This window comes from Polistes fuscatus, unplaced genomic scaffold (assembly GCF_010416935.1).
Source record: "Polistes fuscatus isolate 324 unplaced genomic scaffold, CU_Pfus_HIC Scaffold9, whole genome shotgun sequence".
NCBI classification, from domain to species: domain Eukaryota; kingdom Metazoa; phylum Arthropoda; class Insecta; order Hymenoptera; family Vespidae; genus Polistes; species Polistes fuscatus.
Window position 1 is genome coordinate 6,057,741 of NW_025113173.1, and position 19,788 is coordinate 6,077,528.

The 19,788-nt window shown below is 35.6% G+C and overlaps 1 protein-coding gene across 2 annotated transcripts; it reads right to left on the bottom strand.

Annotated features, from left to right (window-relative positions):
• Positions 1–785: 785 nt before the first annotated feature.
• LOC122525368 (myb-like protein I) lies at positions 786–19,777 on the bottom strand. 2 transcript variants are annotated; one of them, XM_043648114.1, is made up of 5 exons: positions 19,726–19,777; positions 19,040–19,428; positions 2,936–3,107; positions 2,782–2,839; positions 786–2,443 (listed from the first exon to the last, which is right to left on the bottom strand). In XM_043648114.1, the coding sequence occupies exons 2-5, from the start codon at positions 19,128–19,130 to the stop codon at positions 1,751–1,753; spliced, it is 1,014 nt and encodes a 337-aa protein (XP_043504049.1). In that variant the 5' UTR covers positions 19,131–19,428; positions 19,726–19,777; the 3' UTR covers positions 786–1,750. The 2 variants fall into 2 exon arrangements, with proteins under 2 accessions (XP_043504049.1, XP_043504048.1); XM_043648113.1 differs by lacking the exons at positions 19,040–19,428; positions 19,726–19,777 and adding an exon at positions 15,976–16,967.
• Between the last annotated feature and the right edge of the window lie 11 nt (positions 19,778–19,788).

Below are 19,788 nucleotides of genomic sequence, written 5' to 3' on the forward strand. Positions count from 1 at the left end.
CGTTATAGCAAAACTGCTTGAAAATCTATATGCATATATACACATATTAAATAAATACGATTAGTTTCGTATTGTAAGAGTTCTGGGACACCATTAATCCTATTAGTATGTTAATAAATCGGATTACGACATGATTATTTTTTTTCCACAACGCATCATTAGTTAGCACCAACTATAAATAACTTGGTCTTGAAAAGAAATTGTTAAATTAAATTTAAAAAAACTTTTCGTTATCCGAAAACGGAACGACGTTTAACTATACATTATACAAGAAAAGTATTATTTCTGTCGTTTACTATAGAATAGTCGGGGTGAAATAATGAATTTTATTTGTAAAAAAAAGTTGTTCAACAGAACAAAACGTATAATCACAATTCGACAGTGATGTAGCGATTTCGATTAAAATTGTTTGCGTCTTGTGTTTTTATGTATAATACGTGTGTGTATGCGTATATGTATGTATGTATGTATGTATGTATGTATGTATGTATCTATTTAAATATGTTCGTGATTTCTCTACAGTATATATAGAGCGTATTTTAACATGAAATATAAAACTCTCATCATCAACTATATATATCGTTAACTCTTAACATGGTCAACATATAAATATACAGTCATCACGTTTAAGTTAAATATATAGATATGAATATATATGTACATACATATATATCCATACAAGTATATGTATTTATGTATATTATATACACGTATGTATAATGATTTTTATAATATAATACGTTTTCTTACTCTTACTCTCTCTCTCCTTCCTTATTTCTTTTTTCTTTTTGTCATACTATCGTCTTCATAATATTGTATATTCCTTTTTCGTTGCTCGCATACGTATACTCACACACAGACTCATTTCTTTTTAATCATATACGCAGCGTACAACACACATGTATATGTATATGTATAATATGTATATTATGTATATCTCAAGGATACATCATCATCGCTACTACATCAATACAAAAAAGGCTTCGCTTTTCTCGAAAAATCTGTGTTTCTTTTTTTTTTTTTTATTTAATATAATCGGTTTTTTCTTTTCGTTTGTTTCGTAAGAAGAGGTGTTCTTCCATCGATTAGAAAAAGGAGAATAAAAGTAACGGACGACAATTTCGTATCGTACGCACATCGAAAAATTTATTTTTTTTGGGTTTTTAAAAATTTTCTTATCTTTTCTTTTTCCGTTATAGTTCTTACACGATAATAGTTTTATACACGATCACGAAGTAGAAGAGTATTTCGTTTTCACGTCGAAAGATTGATTTTACGTAGAGCATTCTTTTTGGCACTTTATACGTATAAGAAAGAAATCAATCCGTTTGATTAGACTCGATGCGAATTTTCGTACGTAGGATGTTTCCTCCTGATTACTTTGGCTTTGTTTCTTTCAATCGTCGATCCAATCACGTTTTGAATCCTTAGGCCACTACCACCTCTCCTCCGCTACCACCATTTTTCTTCTTAACATCTCGAGAAAAGTTCTTATCGACAGCGCAAGCACCTATAAAGTACAAGAAGTTGAAGAACGCGAGCTGAGGATTAAGAGCGAGTATCTCAGAGAAGAAGACCCATTTAGAAGAATCCTTCTTTTCTCATTCTGTGCATTCTTTCTCCAGTTCTCTCTCTCTCTCTCTTTGTCTCTCTCTCTCTCTCTCTGTTCCATTATAGCTCTGTTTCTTTCACAAGAAGTAATTCCTGCGAATCGTGTTCAGTCTTATCTCGTCGTCCGTGTCAATCCTTGTCACGTCATTTGGGCGGCATTGAAGCCTCGTTTTCTCGGTACCGAGAAATGTTGGGGACTACCGATTTGAAATTGTTGAACGAACGGATTATTTCTGAGTACGTTGCCACCTGGTGACTCAGCCGAGTATTGAGACGATGGAACGATTATGCCAGTTTGTTGAAGATATTGTTCGCGATAGAGAGCCTGTTGAGTTACGTATTCCCCGTTTACCGGATTCTGCGATCCGTAATGAAGTTTGCTCGTTGTTTTACTCGGTATTTGATTAGCGTTGCATTCCTTGAAACTATCCTGATAACGCAAACTAGTCGGGGAGCTTCCCGGTGGCGTGACATTTTTCAAACTTTGCGTTGGACTCTGCGTTATGGATTCTAGAACGTGTCTTGGCATGTTTGGCGAGGGACAATGGGTCTCCTGAAGACCATCCACTCGATTGGCGTTTCTCATAAAAATTGGTGCGCTCTCTGGCCTACCACCAACGATGTTTCGCATACCCTCGCGATCCTTAGCACTGAGACTTTGTCTCGAAGTACTCAAAGCTGAATTACGATTCCTTTCATTGGACAAGGATGCTTGATCGAGGTCCGACACGCTAGACGACCACGTTACGCTCGCTAATTCCCATCGACGTAAAAGATTCGATACGTGTTCGGCTCTGTTCGTCGAGTCGAGAGCCTCGTCGTAATCGGGACCCTGAAAACAAATAAAACGAACGCAATGAAAGACAAATAATTCAACTAGATTTGATATTATTAATAGATTATTACGATTTCCATACTATTAGATTGATGTTCTTTTTCTATTGGATAATTTTGTTCTATTGGTAAATAAATGTGGTAATTGGTAAATCAACGAATGAACGTTGTTATCGCGATGAGGCTAAAGGAAGGTTCCCCTCGTGTTAAAAACACACACACACACCATTTTCTCGCATGGCCTGATTCTAATATAATATAATGCTACGCCGCTATGATACGATTCTTTTTCGTTTCGTAACGTAAATGTTGCTTCATTATTCGAATGCAACTTACATTTTCAATTTTTTCGTCAAGCATCTTGAAGAAATCCAATTGACTGGTAGATATCTCTCTGAAAATAAAAATAAATCGTAAGATATAGGAATGAAATCCCCATTAGTTTATAAAGCAAAATGACTATTTAATAATAGGTATGATGAAAACTCACGCTTGTTGTAGCAGTGGTCCGCTTCCAGCCGCGTTCGGTTTCTTCTTAGCTTGATTTTTTATATCGCTCGAACCATTTTGTTCTTCGTTTCTATTGACCTCGACGCCGTTGTTATTAGTTTTGTTTCCTTTGGCATTGCCGTTACCGTTCTTTGGTTCGACAGACGTGCTGCCTGTAAAAATAAATCGCGAAATTCACATTATTTTGATAAACAAGAGAGAAAAATCAAAGCACTCAATTATTATTGCTATAATTGACAAATAACTCCCGTTTAAAAGTGTTAACACTCGCTCTAGGCGTTTCTATGATTCTTTCGCGTTTTTACCAGATATCTTTAAATTTGCCGCTTTTCCTCATTATTTGCACGCTAAACTAACTAAGTCGACGAGCGAACGGTGCAAAGTTCAACAATGCAACTGGTAAACAAGCTTAATCTTATCGTTAAGAAGAGATTTGCAATATGAGACAGTTAAAGGAAGATGAGAGAAAAATTCGTGACATTTTACTCGATCAAAAATAGATACTCCCTCTAGCAAGAGCGAGTAGATCAAAATCCTTTCTAACTTATTCGTAAAACATTGCTTATTATCAAACATATCGAACTATGAGTGCGTACGTGGGGGGTGTGCCTTGGTTTTCGACAAATAAATATATGAAATTTGATATTTGAATACATATGTATGTCATTTAAAGAACGGATGCTCTCGTGCTCTCTCTCTCTCTCTCTCTCGCGTTCCGTAAAGTTTCTCGTTGCGATAGCATGCACGTGGTCCATTCATTGGCACGCCAAGCAAGAACAGAAGGAGAATGAACTCGTATTACAATGAAACGTAAATAAATCTGACAACAACGTATACGTTCCACGGTGTCTTAAGTTTCTTCATCTTATTTTAGACGAAATTAAAATTGTCAAGTTTGAATATTTTCATTTAAATTTCAAGCAAAAAAGAACCCCCTAACAAAAGTTCTCAAACGATTATTAGTTGTTTATTAATTACAAGTTTTTACAAGTTTTTCCAACGTACTCGTGTCATAGTCCCGTAATCAATTGTACATAATATGTACAACATTACAAAATGAAATACATTCGCTTTATAAAGAAATATAAGCTTGAAATAATTATTTTACTAACGTAAGTACATATTATAACAAGAAAGAAGTCGGAGGAGAAAGAAAAGAACACATTTTTTTTAGCATTTATTTATCAAAATGCAGATAAGAGAATGCAGCTGTCAATGGTAACGATACCAAAGTCTATTGTAAAAGATGCAAAAACGTATTATTATTTATCTTTGTTCTTTTAAAAATGACAAAAAACGATCAATTGTTATCATAATTGTTCGCAAAGTCTTTCATTATATAACGAATGCAATAAAACGAACAAACAAAAAATAATACGTTTGATCGAGAATGTTTGTTTCTTAAAACATTGTATAAAAAAAAAAAAAAAAAAAAAAAAAAAATAAGAAAATTAAATATTTTTAAAGACGACGATACCCCACCACCTCGATATGATAATTAGCGAATTATCGACTGGAATGATTTTTCATTTGTTTCTTTCAAGTTTTGAACTTGATTTGGATCTTTCATTGAAGAAATTTGACAAGCTGCACGCGTTTGTTAAATATCGTTCGATATCTAATCTCTTCCAGTGAATTCCTATTAAATGAAGTTACTTCGATAATATCATCGTCGTGGATTTCATGATTCTTTAAATGCGTGTTATCCATACATGATGCATATGTAAAATTCAGATGCATGTATCGTATCTATAATATATGTGCGTATTTACGAAGGCGCCATTCTTTGCGTAAACATGTTTAGACAGTTATATTTAGCGGATACAAACACGATTATAGCATCGCAGTTGTATTAGTTGGTGGTAATGCAATTATTACAGGGAAACGTTGTATTTATTCAATTTCGAGAAATATTTCGAGAAATATTTCGATAAATACAAATAAAAGCAAAAAGAAGGAAGTATTAAAATTACGAATGTTACTTTTATCAGAAATTTCGATTGACAACGACATTCAATATTTTTACATTTGTATTTATGGCAATCGTATAATTGATCGATCGATGAAATATTTAATAATTAATCGTATTTGTTCTCTCTCTCTCTCTCTCTCTTGCGCATTATTTTTTATCTGCCAATAAAAATGACGTACAAGCGGATACGAACGTTTCTACCCGATTGTGAGATTCGCTACTAACGTAGTGGAGTAAAGTGAATCCGAATAATGAAATCGCGGAAACGCGTAACGAGTATGGAAATCTAATCGATCGATCATGATACAAAAACGAACGGCCATTGATTCGCAGATTCAATATCGGCATTTCAATTTCAATAACGGAACTGAACTAAAGTTTCTCAAAATGATATTTTAACGATTAAAATGAAAGAATAAAAATAGTAAGCCAGGATTTTTTGTCGATTTACAATTAGTATCGTCATTTGTCTATCGATTCGATAAAACATTTCTTCGATGAGAATAGTTACAAATAGTTAGAAATTGTTCCAATTGGGTACGCAACTTCCATCGTTTAATTATAGATTTACAAATGGCGTAACGCACAACCAAGGATCGGTGTCCAAGTTTTAAAGCGAACGCGACTTTTGTCTCTCGCTCGTGCATTTATAATAAATTTTATTTTCAAAAATGATCCCGCGAGAAAATGAAAAACAGTATGGACAAGAGCCTAGTTACCTAACATTGTCCGATCTCTTCTACTTAATTAAACTACGCGGAATAACGGAATAACGGAACTCGCGCTTCTCCCGTCGCGTCGGCAAACGACTTTTTGCCGAAGAAACTGACAAATTTCTTTAACGATTCAACGTAACTCCATTTTCCGATTCCATCGCGTTGATAATATCAAAGTATTATACTTCGATAAAAATTAACGAGAAAAAAATAAAAAACCTTCGCTCGACATTCGATATTTATCTAATATTTTGCTTTCTTATCACGGAATTCGATATGTTTGTTGTTTCGACGAATAAGAACTAATCTTACCACTGCAACAGGTGAAACGAGCTAGAAAACGTTTGTCGGGAAATATCTTTTCGACAAAATTAGAATTCATTTTTGTCGAATAACTTTGACGTTTTTCGCGCACCTTACAAGTTCTTATACAGTTCGCATACAGTTCTTATCTATCTTACCTGGAAGCGTCAAATTCATTTGTATTATCTTGATATCGTATAAACGCATTCGTTGCAAATCTACAGATAACAGAAATCGCATGTTCGATATGCCTTTCTCATCGTCATTTTTCTTTATATTCAAGTTTTGATCATTTTCACGATTAGCTTGCGAGATAAGCTTCTATATGATTTTATTTAATTCGATACTATCGAGTATTATCGCGGTGTAATCAATTTATTAGCTTATCGAAATGTTACGTTGATTCGCTGAAAAGTTTTGAGCCTCGACAAACAACAAATTTCATTCCTTTTTTCAAACAAATGTTTTAATAGTTTGATCGAAAACAAATCGTTTCTACGCTAAGCTCGAAACCCTTTGAAACCCTCTTGATTCTAAAAATATCGTTTATCATTCTATTACTCGATTATATTATAATATACGCGTTCTAAAATTATTTCCATTGGTCTATTACTAATGGTATAAAATCTTATTCATTCTAAAAATATATTTCTACTATTTCCCATTATCTAAACTTTCTATTAGAATGAACAAAACGTAAAATATTCGTCTACGAGCATCGCGTATAATATTTTTCTAAAACATCTCGCAGACCTAACGTCCAAAATCGTGATATCTATTGAAATTTGCGGATAAAATAAAAAAAAAAAAAGAAAAGAAAGGAAGAGTATTTAGAATTTCATTCACTCCCATTGGTTTTTGATAGTACTTCTCCCTCCTTGGCATCGTGCCGAAGGTCAACGCATACGTACTTACATACGTATTTAAATACATATACACATTTATAAATATATCTATTTACGTATAAGCATTAAATATGTATCGTCTATACGCATACATACACGGGGATGCATACATAAGCGCGCGATTTGGAAATTCCTACCGACACGCCTACGCGCGATGGATGCCAAAATTTCATCGTAATTCGAATCATTTTACCGAAATTTACATACCAACATTTTATTTTACAAGGATCCAACATGACTTTTTTCCAAACGATTTACCACGAATATTCTCGTTATTAACCAACGAGGTTAAAACGAGGTTCAAGGCTAAAATCACGATAAGATATATCCAGGAGACAAATAATCCTAAACGAGACGTTCGCGCGATCCTTTTACGAAAAAACTTCGACACACGCATACGCGCAACGTACATAAATTTACAACTAGTGCAAATAAACGGATTAAAAAGCGGAAGTCGAAGATGAACGGTGTATTCTTCTTCTTAACGATCTCGACCGAACGATTGATTAGGGGGATTTCTTTGACGCTTGTCGCGCGTTACGCGTTATCGATGTCAATTTTAATGCGATTGCATATAAATGTACGTATATACATATATGTACGCTCGAGATAGCGTATTTCGTGCATGCGAGTCGGCGCGAGCACGTTCTACCGCGTGGCTGCACGCGATAAATATGTCGAGGACATGTGACTGCATGGGAACGAAAAGTCAGATGTATTCCGATGTCTCCGCGCACAGAAATACGTATAGAGAAAATAATAAGTAGAAATTTTGCGCCAGTTCTTTTTCTCGTTCATTCGTCAAATATCGTTATACGCGTTACATAGGGATTTTAGCGAAAAAAATATCGAACAATATTTCGTAGCATTTAGATGTCAGTGTTTTCGATACGGTCGTATATCTCGCGAATAAAAGCACTTTAGTTGTACGCGCGTATGCACATAAACTTTGACCTCGTCCAGAGCGGTATTAAATGAGAGAACATTGAAACGGAGATCTTCGCGCAGACGCGACACGCCAATTTCTAAACCATCGACGACTTTGCCGCTGCCGTGCACTTTGCCCTGCACTTTGCCACGCAAATTTTCTTCTCTCGAAAAATCTTGAATTATTCCAAAGAAAGGTTGCTCGGTTGTGCACGGTGGGCGCATATGGGCGCATATGGGCGCACGTAGATTACACCTTTTCCAAATTCATTTAAGGCATAACGCTCTATCCTTCCCTTTCTTTCCGGTGACGTTAACAATCGCTAGGTGCTGGTGAACGGAATTTATATTTAGCAAAGGCACGCGCGTAAATTTACGTCAGAGGCTTGCATATTATACGCGAACATTTCAGTTAGTTTTACAGTCATCGATTACATACGACTTAGCGCTAATGCACTTAGATCCATCCCTATGAAACATCTAAATACGAAAATGACGCAATAACGTTATACGCTTCTTTCATCTCTGTAATTTTGTATATTTTTATTTTATCTTTCGTATGTTTTCCGACCGATGCACTTGGAATGATGCAACAAATTTTCTACACCGCGAAATCTAGTAGCAAACGATTGCGACAACCTAGGAAAAGTAGATCCGCAAATTTTCTACGAATGTTAGTTCGATCTCGTTAAAGAACTTCTAGAGAAAGTCTTTTCAAAAAAAATAATATCGAAATCTCCGAAATATTTTCCATCGAAACTCTCTTTTTCTTTTCCATCGAAGATAGAACTTTCCCCTGCGAAGCTCGACGGGACAATCCTCTAGACGAGAATACGTTTACATCGTACGCACTTCGAACGGATTCATCGAAGAAGAAACTTACTTGTTGCGCGGGATATACGGTTCCACCGAAGTAGAATCCCGAAGAGAGTACAGTGCAAAGAAAAACTTGGTAAGAGTTAAGAAATTATTTGGAAACGACGCAAGAGGGTCAATTTTGAAGAAAGGAAAACGTCGTCGCGGGAGATCGGTGCTCGAACAAACTGCGAACAACGAAATTAGGGTCAACTTCATCGAGAGCAATCAAAAGTTAAATAGGATGAACTTTAAACGTGTCCTTATGACGGTTGATTAAATAATTTCGAGATAAATCAAATTTGCGACATCTACGAATGTTACGTAGACGAATAAATATATTTTCTCGATATTACCAATTATTAAAAAAGCTCCAGGAATCGTTTCATTTCGCTGACATATCGATCAAAGGGTTTCTCCTCGTAGAACCCACCTACGCGTTATTGCTGACTCTAACTTTGACGAATATTAAAACGCGAGCTATCGACTTCCATTGCGATAAGATAACGATCGTTAATCAGCCGAGATAAAAATAATCTAAAGTTTAGCTTTCTCGAGTATTCCCTAAATTACAAGCGTGCGCGTTTCCATTCTAAAAGAAGCAAAACATTTGTAAAAACAACGAAATCGTGATATACGCGATATACGACGCGACGATCGCCCCACGTGGAACTTTACGTCGCGTTTGTAATTTGTAGGATAACTCGCCTAAGAATTATTTGTTTCTCCATTTGGAAAATCATTGGAAGGAACTTTTGGCCCATCCTATACTCGAATTATACGCAAAGGGGTGATCCGTACGTTGATTTCCGGTCAAAGGGGAGTAGGAAAGTAAAACCCGACGAATGCCCGGCCAATGGGTTCATGTATTATTTAAAAAGGGAACGCGGTCGCGGAGAAGGCTATAATTTCATCGACTCGCGGTGCGCTTAATAAATTCATATAGCGCGCGTGCGCCAGACACACTTTCGGTTCATTGGAATAAGAGCGTCTCTTATCCTCCTCTTCTAAGTTTCTGTCATATAAAAGACAATTCCAATTAAATGGAATACTATTATGCGAGATAACGAAAGTAACCTTCCGAAAGAAAATTCGAGTTCGACGTTAATTATTTCGTCGCCAACGCGTAATTGCATTCATTTATTTCTAACGATACGATATGGGCACCCGTGAACATTTTTCATCTCGAATAAATTCGTATAAAGAAAGTAGAAGAATTTATTCGCGGTAATCGATCGACGCGACCCAAATGATCCGAACAACTAAAATAGGATTTATCTCGAATCTAGGCTTCGCCCTTACGTCTTCGACGTAATTACGATTCCAGTGTGCCGCCTAGAAGCGAATACGAGGCCGCAAGGATCGCTCTAATTGCGGGAGATTTACCCGCGTGTAACACGTGCAACATACGCGAACGAAACGAGGTGAATAAATCGCGAACAATGCAACAATGCGCTTGCTATTGCAATAATAATGCACCGACTACCACAAGCTACGGATTACGTATTACGATTTAATAGCTATTTATATTTTGAACGAGTCCGTTAATAGCATTGCAACCTGTCGGAAGAATGGCAATTATTCTACTAGACGCGTTCGTGTCAAAGTCCTAAGAAGAAAAAGAAGAAGAAGAAGAAGAAGAAGAAGAGTCATCTTTTAACTATTTTTTATTTGGAATTTTTTATTCGATCGATACTAACTTCGATTATTATCTAAATTTATAAATAAATCAACGTCGATTTAACCCCGTCGACATAGAAATAACAACGAAATATTAGATATGTTTTTTTTTTCTTTTAATACAACTAGCGGTGGTATATAGTAAATCTAACCAACACACGTTGAATTATATCGACTAGACGTATAAGAATTTCTCGGAGGTCTTCTATTTTCGTATCTTTCATAACGATTTATTATGAAATCAAATAAATAGGAAGAAAAGTAGTCCATCGGGGAGATGTGCTTAGTACTCAAACATATTATATCTCGTATCTATTGATTTCGTACGAAATCATTTCCATTATTCCCTATCGAGGAAAAGGGAGAGATGGATAGAGAAATGGAAAACGTTCGATCCGTTGGTCGGAACGATAATAATCCTCTCTTTGTGTATTTAGATTATCGGTCAAGATTCTTGTTACGCGTTTATTGCTATTAACGGATAAACATGATAACGATATAAAAAGCTATACCTAATAACGATGATTATTATTAAATCCCGTTAGAACGCAATTTTGGAGACGACGCGACGACGATCATGAGAAAAGGATAAAAAGCATACATTCGCGTATGATCTTCTTTCCTCGTAGTAGGACTTTGCAGAATTGAGGAAAAATCGGTGTTGTCCCGTCTACTCGGCTCTCTCACATAATAATAATCGATCGTCCTAAATATATCTTGACCTTTTTCATCTCTCGCATTAAAACGATAATGTAAAAGAGAACGTTACGAGCAACAAAATATTGCCATTATTTTTTTGTCTTCTACAATTAGATTCCGACAAAATATGATTATTCTAATGCGAAATGGATCGAATGGGTTCGTATAAGTAATTTGAACAATTTCTCATTCCATTTCTATTCTTCCGATAGATTTTTTCGTATTTTTATTAAGAAAAGCCTTTCGTCGATGTTGAGAAATCGATGATTCATTTTATTAAACGTTGCTAATGAATCATCGCATTGGTCGCGGCGGGATTTCTCGACGACAACGAAATCTCCCTCGAATTACGCTATTTTCCCGTTCGATAAGAATACGAATCTTCGATACCAATTATGAATCATTAGACATCTCGAATTATACCTTTTCCCGCCATCTTTTCTCTTATATCAAATTATCGTCAATTAGAAAAAATGTCTCGCGGAAAATACTTATAGAAGAAACGAATAAAATGAATATTACGAGCCTTTGTCGAAAATGCGAAAGGCGACGAAAGTGCATTGTCCATTTGGTCGATCGAAAAATAAAAGGATTACAATTTGTCGACGAAATGTATCGTCAAATGAATCGTATTGTTTAGATGTAATGAAAAGATGGAAAGAAAAGTTGTTGCAATCTATCGAATGGCACAAGGATACCGACGACGGTCAACGGTGTTTCAAATTACCGATATGGTCCCTACTGGTTTCCCTCGAAAGTGATACGACGACGATGACGACGACGACGACGACAGAAACAATCGACTCTCTCTCTCTCTCTATTTCTATAAATAAATATATATGTGTTGCGAGATGAAGTCACGATTTGTAAAACAAGACTAAAAATATGCGATTAGCGACCTTAGGAACGATTACGAAGAACGACCTAACGACTAAAGTAAAGATAACGCGTGGTGATATGATAACAAGCCTATCTCTCTCTCTCTCTCGCTACTGTTTTTAAATGTACAGATTATACATGGATATGTATGTAAAAATCAGGCAACGAGAAAAAAAACACGTACGTCCTTTTTTCGTTTCGATACATTGTAAATACGAAGAGAGATATTTTCAAGTCTGGACCTTGTATTCTTATTTATAGACGATTCTAATGTAAACCACAAAATATATCTTTGGATACGCGAGATAACATAATCGCAAATAACGCGCATAGATCATACTCGAGAATTATGAGTATCGACAAAAATCGGAACATTATTTTTACGCGAGATTAATGTTGGCATCGCGCCGAGATAAAAGGAAAAAGATAAACGAACGATTTTGCGTTTTCATTATTTTTCGCAAAAGTGTTAATAAAAAAAAAAGTAAAGGAAGAATGTGCGCGCGTCGCGTCGTCGACCGATAGAGATAAATGCATTCCGAAATGCACTTGCCGCCCGAACAAAGATAGGAAGAAATAAGAAACTAAAGTAGCACGTGCTCGCGTTTTACCCCTTCCGGCATGCAACCCTGCCGCCGCCGCTGCCGCGAGGCGAGTAACCACCGGGGTGCTCGCGTGCCAACTTTTTTCCTATCGATTCCTATTAATTATTATCTTTATCTTAATAGATATCTCGTAAAACTAAAAAAACTAAACTAAAAAAAGCAAAAACAAATAATTCGATATAAATTGATTTTCTAATTCTCGTAGACGCCGATTAACATCCTTCCTATCCTTCTTTGTAATTAAATTGAAATCCGCTTCTCAAGAATCATCCCAGCGATCTCGGTAGACTTTTCTCTCCTACGGCTATTGTTACGGAGAGAAATCGTCGCTAAGGGAGAATAGTAAAAGGGCGGGAGAAGAAAAAAAAAGAAGAAAGGTAAAAAAGGGAGCAATTTTGATCGAGGCGAGACAATGATACCATCTTTTTTTCATTCCGCCATTATAAATCTAAACAGAGTGTTTTCTCTCGCGGGGTGCTTTTCCCTTTGAAACGAATGCTTTTATGAAGAAACCCTACACGCGCATACGTTTCTCAACGAAGAGGATAACGCTGCAATTGGAGCAAACTTTTACAACCCTCTATATGCGTGCATGTATGTACGAGTAAGATAGAGATGATAGAAGTAAGCGGATAAAACGAGGTCGAATCGAATTCGTAGGAGAAATTTCAATCCTAGCTATATGCCAGACCGAAATACTCTTTTAAACTCCATTACATACTCGAGAGAGTCTTCCTTATGTAACGTTTTTCAACCATTTTCTTTTCTTTTCTTTTTTTATTTTTTTTTTTTTTTTCTATAAATAATCGCGCCCTAATCACCCGACCCCCCTTAGTGTCCTATTTTAATTATTCAATCATTCCAAAGTAAACATTTCTATTCGAAAGTTCCTACGTGCTATTCAAAATTGATGAATCTTTTTCAAAGTTTTTCAAACATATTTTCCAAAGACTATCGATATATTTCTAAACTTACAATTTAGGATTCTATATAGAAAAGTAAGCCTTAGCGATCTTGAAAAATATCTCTTTTTCATTTTATTTATCATGAAATATATATATGTAATTAATCGAACAAATAGAGATAAAATACGAATATTCTTTTTAAATAGGACACCATACGTGTTACGTTAGATAACGACAAAAGTCGACCTATAAAAGAAGATAAAAATAGAAATTAAGGGATTATCTAGATACCTACTTAGACGGATAGATAAAAGGAAAATAATAAATACGCTTGGTTAGAGTTCGATATCGTCTAACGTAATACATAACATAATAGAGAAGAAAAATAAGAGGAAGCGTTGAAATGCTTCGTGACTATCGTCACGTATCATCGGAATAGTCGCCGTTATGTACCTAAGCTAAACTTTAAATGGGCCAACCCTTTTTTTTTTTTTAAGCACGACTAAAGGGAAGAGATTCTTTTAGAAATAATTATATGCGTCACATGGCAGGTAGAAAACATTTAATCTGAGCTGATCTCGCGTTATTGTCGTCTAGACGTTAAAAAATCTAGCCTTGACGTTCTTCGTTCGACTACGTACTAAGTTTTTGATCTCTCTCTCTCTCTCTCTCGCTCTATGCGTACGCGCGCGTGGATGACGTATTTCAATGGTAAGAATAAATACAAAAATTGTCGTAAAATGTTCTTACCTTACGGTATGAAAATACGTAACTGTTTTTAAATTGTCCGATTAATTAGCAAACATATGTACGTATGTACGCGATATAGAAGATGATCGACTTGTAGAAAATAAAAAAAGACTGAGAAATAATAAAAGAGAAAAATGGAATACGAGTCGTAAAGGTTTTCAACGATTTCCATATGCTATAGCGCGGAATCCCGGTCAACGATCGCGGATATGGTCTTCTTCGTATATTTCGCGCATTTCTGTGAATCAGATCGACCCGAAAAAGACAAATACGGTGAAAATCTACTTTTTGCGCGACAAAAAAAAATATCGATTAGACAACGGCTAATAAAAGAAAAGCTGAATACGCGCTTATGCGAACAAACAGAGGATTAATAAAAAAACATTATGTGCCTGCCTAGTATGAGTCAGAATGAGAGAGTCACACGCGAGATGCAACGCGAATGCGAATTCCACGATTTGCTTTTACGAAGCGAAACGCGAGACGACCTCAAATTAGACGACGCCTAATCTCGAGTTTAGAAGCTTCTTCGTCATCGTCTTCGTCGTCGTCATCGTCTTCGTCGTCGTCGTCGTCGTCGTCGTTGCTGCCGCCGCCGCCGCACGTACGAAGAAGATATTATCGAGTTCATTCCTTTTAATGTCAATTTCAAAATAATAATATTAAAGAAAATAACTCTTCTCTCTTATTCTTCGCCCTACTCTCTTTCGATATTTTTTTGTTTTACTTTTACGTTGACCCAGCACGCGAACTCCTTCGCGATATCGATCGGCTTCGAAGCTAACATAAATGCAACAACATAAGTTGACTCGAATACATAATATATATGTGGTAACGGAAAAAATGCATTCAAAGATATATAATCTATTCTGCCCGAGATATTAATTTACAAAAATAATTTGATCGATTAATTTATAAATTAAACGGTAAACCTAAGGATGGTGTACGTATATTTGTCAAAACTATAGCAAATTAAATAGCAATTTGTTATCGAAGAAATTCATATTTTCTAAAACTGTAAATCCAAATTTAAAACTGGTTGGCACATTTAATATTAATTAGGCCAAGCTTTTTAATCTAATAAACCACAAAATGATATAAAATTAATTAAATGCAATAAGCGTTCCTGAATTTTGTTAACTTGACCTAATTGTTTTTGAATAAAATTTATATAAATTAAAATATATCGATTATATTATTCTCATTAATGATACAAGATTAAATGAAGAAATATAAAAATTTAGCAACTCGAATAAGAGATCGATCGATGTCCGAGAGAGAGAGAGAGAGAGAGAGAGAATACCATGGTAATCAGCTAAAAATAGTAAGCTTCCGCTTTTATTCTCTCTAATACGTCTTCTTGTATCTGAAGCATGAAAATACACATATATATATACACGCATGTATAGAAGTGTGTGTGTGTGTGTGTGTGTGTGTGCGTGTGTGCGAGTAAAGCAGATTGAATTTCAAGAGAAAATATCAATTCAAAATGATTTGCAGATTTATCTCTAACCAGACTAAACAAATAAATAAAAGAAACAATAAATTTGACTAAATGAAATAAAATAACGATAAAGATAAAAAGTGTGAGAGAGAAAGAGAGAGGGGGAGGAAGAAATAAATAAATGAGCTAGAAAAAAGGAATATTTGAAAGCGTTAAAATTCGACATAGTAGAATACAAAATGGCATCTGTTTGGAATATTTCCGATCGAGTTCGAAAGCAGGAAAAGATAGAGGTAGAGAATTCCGACGTTACGCGAAGGTTAGTTAACGGAAGGAAATAGAAAGAATAAAAGTAAAAAAATAGATTAGAATGTTCTTACCCTTAGCTCTGCGAGCCAGATGCGAAATATTTTGTCTGAGAACCTTAAGCCACATCTTGGCGCCTGTTTCCTTGTTTTCTAAATTCGAGGTAGGCAAGGACGATTTCCTGCGAGTTCGACGTTTAATCGGTATTGTTGAAGCTTCCCTCTTAGGGGGAGGAAGCATAAGAAAACAGGATGCCACATGCCCTTCCACTTTGATCACAGTTTGTAACGTATTTTCAAAAGAAAAAGTCTAACGATAAGTCTGTTTTGGAAGTTTTTCTTTCAAAGCGAACACTCGTAAATATATTACTTTTTAAAAATACGAATCGATCGGTATCCTCGATAATTCGTTAATATCTCGTTAATATCTCGTTAATATCCCGTTAATATCCCGTTAATATCGAAATAACGTTACGAGACGAATGCTCTTAAATGAGAAAATATTGAGGAAAAATATTGAAAAAATATGAAAACGAGAAGGTTCTTCACAGATGAAATATCGGAGCAAGACAAACACTAAAAGCGGGGATACGCATGGCTTTTATACACGTTCGTTGGATCACGTAGGCACACGTTAGATTCGTTCGTACAGTTGAGTGAGCCTTCCCACAATAACTACTATCCAAGCACGATGATATCGGCCCCCGGGCCTTGAACGAGTATACTACACCTATATATCGCCGTCAAAGTCTTCCTTCTCTCTTCTTGTTTACCGAAGAGTACGCGAAACGACGTCGTTTTACGCGATAGATTATACGTAAATAAGCGAGTAGTACTCCTACGACCGTTAGGGCGTTCGTTCGCGTCCTTACTCGCCGGCGTATGTACGCTCTACTGCGCGACTCCTTGCTGCGCACGCAACTTCAATGGTAGGGGAGCCAAACCTACCGAGACCGCTGATTGGTCAACGCTCTAGCAAGTAGGGAGGGCTGCGCGGTACTGGAACAACGACCACGTGACTGCTTGCCGCCTTATCGCCGCCAAATTTGAACCCAAATAATACCTATCTATTCGAATACCGTTTAATACCGTTATCTAGAACTAAATGTTATAAACATTTTGTGTTACAAATAGTTTTCATAGACGTTATAAGTTCTCTATTATTATCGGTGATGGGGGATCGAATAAAACGATCGAAGCGTAGATTATGGAGAAAAATCAATTTCTATTCTATTTCTTTCTAAACTAACTAAAAAAAATCGAAAATTGTTTACCTTACGTATTACTCCTACTTAAATACTCTCTTTATATTTTTTATATTTACTATTTCCTACTTTGTCCTCTTTTTTCGACGAGCAAATTTGTTTCTACATACTATTTTGACTCGACGTAAATATATCGATTACTAAGGTCTGAAGATCGCATGCCTCTTTCACTGTGTATGAGTTAATTAGAAAGAATGTGCGAATACAAAAAAATGAAACGATTTGAATCCGGTCTCGTACCAGTTTAATCTGCAACGATTCGTTAACGCTTGATATATAAATACACGCGGCGCACGCACACGCACACGCGTATACACATCGATCGACATTACCATGTAATAGTTATCTTTTCTACCAAAGCATAAATGATTAGACGAAAACAAAGTTAAATTGTCAAAGAACACTTGAGGATATATATACATAAAGATGATTGATAATTAATATAATAAGAAATTCAACGATTATAACGCGCGATGCTTCAATGTTATCTGATTTCGCTTAACGATCATGATTTTTGTACGAAAACGTGATTAATTCGGCTCAGCCACGTGAGATCTTAAAGATAAGATCTCTCTTTTAAAATGTTCATTTCAAAACTAATAGATCATCTCGAGTTTGATCGAAGTTTAAATATAACTCGTATAAAACTCTGTACTTGAAACGTTGTCAATATACATACATTTTAAAATGTGCGAAAAAATGAAATGCATCGACAGCTAAAGTTCGTTTAAATGAATTCGTTTAAATGATTTCTACTTTATCACGCGCAAATACTATTATTTTATTTAAACGATGATTACGAGAGCTGGTAACGAACTTCTAATCTCGCGTTTATTATATTTAATTTCACAACTTTACTATATATAACAAAGAAGAAGACAAAATAGAGTAGGTGGAATATTCGAATATTATTGGGAAAAGAAAATTTAGAACTATGACCGACATTAATAATAGCCTCGGACCACCTTCTTACCTCCTCGCCCTACCCCAGTTCCTACGAATAATGCATTTTCTTCGGGAAATCATTGCGAGCTTCGAAAGAGAGACGCGCGAGCGTTCGAAGGGAAATCGTAACGTTTCTTCACGAAAAATATTATTAAAATACAAAAACAACAACAATCGATAGTAGGGACGACAAATAAATTAGATCGCGTATGATGCGTAGACGATGATTTTCGATAAGAGAACGAATATCATACAAGAATGGATATGCGATAAGCTTTGTCTATGATAAATTATATAATATTAAATGTTACAAGTGTATCCAAAAAAAATTCGAATAAAATTGGAAACAAAGATAAATCTATGCAACGAGTAAAGTTTTCATTTCTGATCGATCGTCGATCATCGTTATCTCTCGTACACTGACTATTAATACCATATTAATCTTATGAAAGTAATCATAAGTTTTCTTCCTCCCCCCCCGTCCCCGTCCCCGTCTCTCTCTCTCTTTCTACTTCTGTTTAGAAAGGAGAAGCGAATAGAGGATAGAGAACGTCGACGGTTCAGCGCATAGAGATTAATCAACGCGCGTCCGTTTAATTAGAATCATCGAACCAACAATTACTTGGCGGAACCAGATTGACGGAGTAACGACGCCAATTACGTCAACAATGGATGTTCCTCGCAATATTATATAAAGGGTGCAACAAAATGACACCTACCCAAGTAAGAAAAATATTTCATTTTGAAATCATACCAAATCTTATTCAAATTTATATTTATTTCCTCGAGCAAAAAAGACGATAGCCGATTATCCACGCTCATCGGTTAACCTAATCGAACGAAATGAAAATATTTTGGTAAAAAGCCTACTCGATGAAATTAAAAATATCGAATAAACGAAATGAAAATCAAAAAATATGATAACTCACGTATAGAGTCTCCATTTTTCTTGGTGCTATTGTTCTTGTTCTTCTTGTTCTTTGTATAGATGTTACCAATTTTACTCTGGCCACAACCCATCCTGTTGTTCACCGTTTACCTCATGCGACAGCAAGAGACCACCGAATTCACTCGCACGCGAAATAACAATATTATCGTCGCGTTTTTCTTCCTCTCGCTCTTTTTCTTATTCTTATTTAAATTTTGTATTCGAACTACCAAAGAGTATCCTTCTCTTTCACATTCCTTTCACTTCCTTCGCATCGAAAAAAGATCAATGAATCTTACGCGAGGGCGATCAACTTTCTTCAACGAATCCTAAACTCCAATATTTTCTTCTTCTTCTTCTTCTTCTTCTTCTTTAATACAATCTTTGTTTCTTTTAGATAACAAACAGTTTATATAAATATTAATATTAATATAAATATTAATAGATCAGCCTTTGCACCACACAAATATATATACATATAAATATTCTTTTTCCTCTTCTTCTTTGTATAGACACTCAATATACATTTATATATTCTATTTATATTTCTATAATATGTTACAGATAAAGATGTACAGTGTAACTGTAGAACAAGACAAGATTGTATAGCTTTCTTCTCTCTCACTTTCTTTGTATTTCTTTATATTTATTTATCAATTTATTTATCTATTTCCCTCGCATACACACCTTGTAGAACCCGCCTGTTCGGAGTGCAAAACGTCACGCGACGACGACGACGACGACGACGAC